The sequence below is a fragment of the Archocentrus centrarchus genome, chromosome 20, assembly GCF_007364275.1.
Source record: "Archocentrus centrarchus isolate MPI-CPG fArcCen1 chromosome 20, fArcCen1, whole genome shotgun sequence".
Lineage (NCBI taxonomy): Eukaryota > Metazoa > Chordata > Actinopteri > Cichliformes > Cichlidae > Archocentrus > Archocentrus centrarchus.
In genome coordinates, this window is record NC_044365.1 from 28172345 (window position 1) to 28178399 (window position 6055).

At 39.0% G+C, this 6055-nt stretch overlaps 1 protein-coding gene across 1 annotated transcript; it reads left to right on the forward strand.

Moving 5' to 3' along the window:
• The first annotated feature begins 2572 nt into the window (after positions 1 to 2572).
• On the forward strand, positions 2573 to 4770 carry timm21 (translocase of inner mitochondrial membrane 21). Its single transcript, XM_030756653.1, has 6 exons — positions 2573 to 3037; positions 3287 to 3349; positions 3445 to 3542; positions 3641 to 3714; positions 3827 to 3932; positions 4087 to 4770. The coding sequence occupies exons 1-6, from the start codon at positions 2749 to 2751 to the stop codon at positions 4177 to 4179; spliced, it is 723 nt and encodes a 240-aa protein (XP_030612513.1). The 5' UTR covers positions 2573 to 2748; the 3' UTR covers positions 4180 to 4770.
• Positions 4771 to 6055: the final 1285 nt, after the last annotated feature.

Here is a 6055-nt window from a genome sequence, read left to right on the forward strand (position 1 = left end):
TCATCGAACATCCATTTTTTTTTTTTTTTTTACTGATACTTTTACCTATTTGTTTTTCTGTCTCCTGGTCAATAATCATAGCTTTGTGATGTTTTTTAAAAATTATTATTTACATGCATTTTTAACTGAAAACACACTAAGAAAATGCTGGACTGAATGTTTTCAATAAACTAATGTTTACTGATATTTTTTGTGATGATTTATTTAATAAATGAGTACAAACTCAGATTCCATATTAGTGTAGCATGCTGTCATCATATTTTGATATATGCTAATGATATTGCTATTGGTAGAGGCCATACCATGAGATGTAGGAGGTTGTTTTTGTGTCTTGAAATGGCTTATTGTTATGGATTTATGCATAGGGTTGTTGTCAAGCTTATTGTTTGATCAGACTCCTCCATGATGATATTGCACAGTGTGGGAACCTGAACCTTTAAAGTGCCAAATTAGACAATATGCAGTTTGCTTATTTTTATGGTAGTTTCTTTTTTTAATGGAGAGACAGAATAAAAGTAAATAAATAAAAGTGACAAGATTATGTTTAAGAGGTGACCCTGACCCTGTTGTGTATATATTTCTGGGAGTTCCTTTCTCAAGGTGTAAAATATATGGAGGACAAAATTAACGTGAATGTGGTGAAGTCGTCCTGTACCCTTAGCAGAAAAAACACCTCCAAAGCATAATGCTTCCACCTCTGTGCTTGATTGTGGGGATGGTGTTCTTTGGGTCATACTCAGCATTTTTCTTCCTCCAAGCATGGCAGGACGACTTGATGCCAAAGAGCTTGATTTTGGTTTCATCTGACCACAGCACTTTCTCCCAAGCCTTCTCTGAATCATTAAGATGTTCACTGGCAAACTTAAGACAGGCCTGTACATGTGCCTTCTCGAGCAGGGGGACTTTGCAGGCGCTGCAAGATTTCAGTCCATTACAGTGTAGTGTGTTTCCAGTGGTGTTCTTGGTGACTGTGGTCCCAACTGCCTTCAGATCATCAACTCTTTTGTCTTGCCAATAGTGGTGGAGCGGTTGTAACAGAAGAAAATGATTCTGTGGACAGAGGTGTTATATACACATAATGACTTGAGATCAGGAGTCTCTGTAATTGATTGATTGATTGATTGTAATCTGTGTGCCACATGGGCACACAGCCAGTCTGTGGGAGCCAAAATTCTGGCTGGATTGTAACAGATCAAAGAGTTATTTCACTCAACAATGTGCAAATCAATTTATAAGTTTTAGGTAATGTGTTTTTTTTCTGGATTTTTGGTTGATATTCTGTCTCTCTCCACTAAAATTAAACTACCATAAAAATTTGAGAATGCTCATTTATTTGGAAGCGAGCAAACTTACAAATTCAGCAGGGGATCAAATAATTACCCCCACCACTACCACTGTACATCTTCAAACATTTTTAAGATCCTAAACACACACTAGAATCTTATTTGTTGACTTCTCATCTGGTTTTAATACTATCTGTCCATTTATTTTAGCTGAGAAACTTTTAAACTCTTTTAACCGTGGTTATAATATTATCAGTTGCATTGCTGATTTGCTGACTGACTGACTAACCCTAACCCTTTGGAAAGTCAGATGCATCATGGCCAGTAAGAACCATCCTTTACATGAAGAATGTCAGTACTTTACCTTTGAAACAAAGGTTTAAACTAACAGGTATAAAAACTCATCTGTACCATGTGCAATCAAATTTCTCAATTTGTATGAATAAATTTTAAGTTATAGTCAGTTGTTGTTTTTTTCTATTTATTGTATGTTTAATTTTTTTGTGTGTTGTTTGTTGCTGCACAAGTTTCCCTACCTGGGACAGTAAAGTGAAGTGAAGGTAAGTGAAAGTTTGCACAATTCTATGACTACAAAGCTAAACCCAGTGATGTCTATGTAGTGGAAGTAGTAATTGTTAGTAGTTAGCTTCTCATTTAGAGACAGGGTGAAGAGTACAAACATTCAAGAGGGGCTCAGAGTAGAGCTACTACTCCTCCACATCAAAAGGAGCCAGTTGAGGTGGTTCAGGCATCTGACCATTGAGGTGAGGTATTCTGGACATGTCCTATTGGGAGGAGGCCCCGGGGCAGACTTAGGACACGCTGGAGAGATTATAGGCTGTCCTGGGAACGCTTTGGTGTTCCCCCGGATAAGCTGGAGGACATGGCTATGGAGAGGGAGGACTGGGCTTCTCTGCTTGGGCTGTTGCCCCCATGACCCAGCCCCAGATAAGCGGAAGATGGATGGATGGATGGCAGGCAGGCATGTGGTGTTTGTTGGGGTGGCTGTTGCTCAAACGGTAGTGGGTGTTGTCAGCAAATTGGAAGGCTGGCGGTTTGATCCCTGGTTCCCACAGTTTGCATATAGAAGCATTTGAAGCATTTGATTTATTGAAGCTTTACACAATTTACATTAAGAAAAAAAAGTTTTTTCTTTATGTCCTTCTTTAAGTCTGTTTATTTATTTAGTAGAAGACGTTTTTTCTGTAGCTAATGACTTTAATAATGAACGAGTGACGTTTTGTGTGACGCCAAAATGCTGCGCCTGTGTAGCACAAACACAGCGCGACTGCGTCCTGCTCCAGTGTTTTCGAGTAGGTTGGTGCTGCGAGGTGTTCATTCATGTATATTAAGTCATTATACGTGTACAAGTGTACTTATACCATACGGTAGGTTGGTTAGTGTAGTTTTGCAGTATTAGGAAGCTACTGGCCGGGTAAACAGACGGCAGCGACTCTCTCTAATCATGGCTTATATACAGATCTTGAAAGTCCTGCACCGAAATATGCAACACGGAGCGCCACAGGTCAACGTGCTTGTCCACACGCACAGGAGAGCTTCAGCGTTATCGAGACTGGCCCTCCACAGAGGACTAGAGGCTCATTCGCCTGCGCTAAGCTGCTTTATTCAGGCACACAGACGGCGGGGCATTTGTCTCGACTTTACAGCCAGAAATAAAAGCAGCCCCGAGGACAGAGACAGGTCAGTCTCCAGGTACCAAAGCGGGAGCTCAAAGCCTTCAGCTACACAAAAAGGTATGCAAGGCAAATACTTAAAAATGATTTAAGTCGTCTCAGTTTGTGTACACTGGTTCCACCAGCATGGTTTCATGATAGGCTGGTTCCCACATTTTCAAAGCAAACCATTAGGCTTTGTCCGTAGGCACTCTTTTGTTTTTGTTTTTTTACTTAATAAATCAAGCTTTTTATTAGTCCTACTGTTGTCATTTAAATAAAAATCTGCACAGCTGTTGCATAATAACCCCCACAGTGAACACCTTTCAGTGAAAGAAGCTGGCAGAGACTTCACCTACCTGATCGTTGTCCTCATCGGGCTAGGAGTGACAGGTGAATACAGCCGCAGCAATTCAAAAGCTGTCATCGCAGCCAGGGCAATTTATCCTCCTGTTTAAAATTGTGTGTGTGTGTGTGTGTGTTTTCAGGCGGGCTGCTCTATGTGGTGTTTCAAGAGCTGTTTTCATCCACAAGTCCAAATAAAGTCTACGGGAGAGCCTTTGACAAAGTCAAATCACACCCAGAGGTAAGAATGACATTAGTGACTGCTGAGGCCAAATGTGTTGCAGTTCAGTTCTTAAGGTCATCTTGTGTTTAAAAAGTTTCTTGTTATTGAACATGTAGGTGATTGGTGCGTTTGGTGAGCCAATCAAATGTTACGGGGAGACTACCCGTCGAGGAAGGAGGCAGCAAGTCAGGTTGGTACTTTGTTACTTTGTCAAACAAGTTCTGGAGTATTAACAACAGCAAAGAAGGCCTCTTATGTTTTGCATTTGCATTGTTGTTGTCGTCTTTGTCTCTTCTCCTCAGTCATATTGAGTACCTGAAGGATGGACTGAAGCATATGAGACTTAAGTTTTACATTGAAGGCGCAGAGCCAGGAGTGAAGGGAACAGTGCATACAGAGTCTAAAGAGGTTGGTATTTTGCTATTCAAAAGGCAGCTTATGAAATAAATACGTTTATAAGTGGGGCTATATGTATGCTGAAAAGTTAAGGTAGTTTCCTATAAGGCAGCTGAGATTACAAGCCACAGAGTAAACAGATGTTTTCTTGTTGTCATTTTTTCAGAATCCTGAAACTGGAAAATATGAGTTTCGTTATATATTTGTGGACATTGACGCCTACCCGAGACGGACAATAATTGTGGAAGATAACAGATAACAGATTCACCTTCATTTAACTGTCAAAGGTGGTTAAACAGTTATGGCTGACACTTCACAACAATGTGAGCATTTGGTGAAGAGCCTTGCAAAGCAGATTTCAAAGGATCCTGTGACCGTCGTGTGCTACTGATTTATGAGTAATGTTTGTTTTTTTGACTACATTATTTCACAATCAAGATCGAAATGCTTTTAAACTTGAATACAATAAAAGCTTTAGGAACAAGCATACAACCAAAACAGCTTGTTTTTTGTGAGATACAGTAGTTTTCATTGGAACCACAGGTAATCTTTTAGCTGTAATGAGTTGGATGTGTGGTGTAACAGGTCCATTAAACTCGTGTATTACCTTTTAAGCTCGTTTTTTAGGTATGTAATGTATGTCTTTTTAGAAATCTTAAAAATATTGTGGATTCTTTACTTTCATATTTATTTTATTTGTTGTGTACCGCAAACAGAGAAGTATGAAATAGTCACCACCAGATGGAGTCATCGAGTCATGGTTAGCGTTATATGCCCTTTTTCATCTTTGCTGTCCTCCCCTCTTTACAAGTATTTGAGAAGTGTAACCAATAAACTGATTTTAAAACTCCTCTCAATTGAATATTTGATTTTAAGTGATGAACAGCAAGACTGATTGGGATTTTTCTGTTTTTCCTCTATGATTTTTGGCTTCACAATATGTTCTCTACACGGTCACAAGCCTGGATTAAACAGAAGAAACAAAAACAGGAAGTAGGGAATAATCGGGAAGAAACCAGATCAATAAATTCACAAATTCAGGCCGTTTCTCAAAACTCGAGTACGCAATTACGAACTTCGGGGGATTATTTTTCAATTGGAGCACCAGCGGACTTGATGACATCACAGCTCATCTCCAGTGTTTCTTTCGCCTTCCAGCTTAAATTTACTGACTGCTTGATTTTAAAAACTTCGTCTCTGAATAAAAACATTAAACATGTATACACAACTCTGCTGCTTACTGAACAAAAACAGGTTAGTTAAAAGTGTTATTTTTATTCCAGAAAACTTCCACCACTTACAACAGACAGATGTTTAGAATACGGTCAAATAAATATTAACATTTCAAAACATGTAATTTGAACATTGCTGGAGCAGACTTGTCATTGTCATGCGAGCTTTGATTTGTAACAGTACTTGGACTGAGAGTGATGACGTTTCACACGTACACAAGTACGCATATTGAGAAACGGCCCATCACCCTTTACCTTGGAACTGAAACTTTCTGTTGGGGGAGGTACATTAAGAGGCGTTTTGTAAAATCAATTTACCCGGAGTAATATGCATTTTTTTTAGCCAGAGAACGAAGTTTGCTTAGCGACTTAGGTCTTCTTACGTCCGCGATACTGTTGTTAGGCGGGGGCCCGAATAAAAACCTCTATAATTCCTGCTTTTAAGGGGTTTATGCTTCCAAATATTTGCACTGATCTCATACTTGTGTAATACTCTATCCCATGTGTACAATTCGTCCCTTGGACTTGTGCTACCTTCTAGGACCCTCGGAAATATTCGAATTTGTGATGGATCTCAAACGTCGTAGCAGTTCTCTTTGAAATGCTACTTTCTGTGACTTTTTCTGCGTCGATGTTGCTGCTGAGATGTCAGTCGGGTACCTTTTTATTACACGTTTTTAATAATCTAGAAACAGATTTAAGTGTTTTTTTTTATGAATGAGTGAAAAGTTTTTTTTTGTTTTGTTTTGTTTTTTTTTTGTTTTTTTAATAATTAAAACAAATAAAAAATCTTTCTCGTTCACATGCGGAACATGAAGTAACTTGGTGCTGCTTGGCTCTAAATAAGTGCTGTTTCAAACAGACAACACTTGAACGGGAAATCTAACCGATTAATTGTAATAA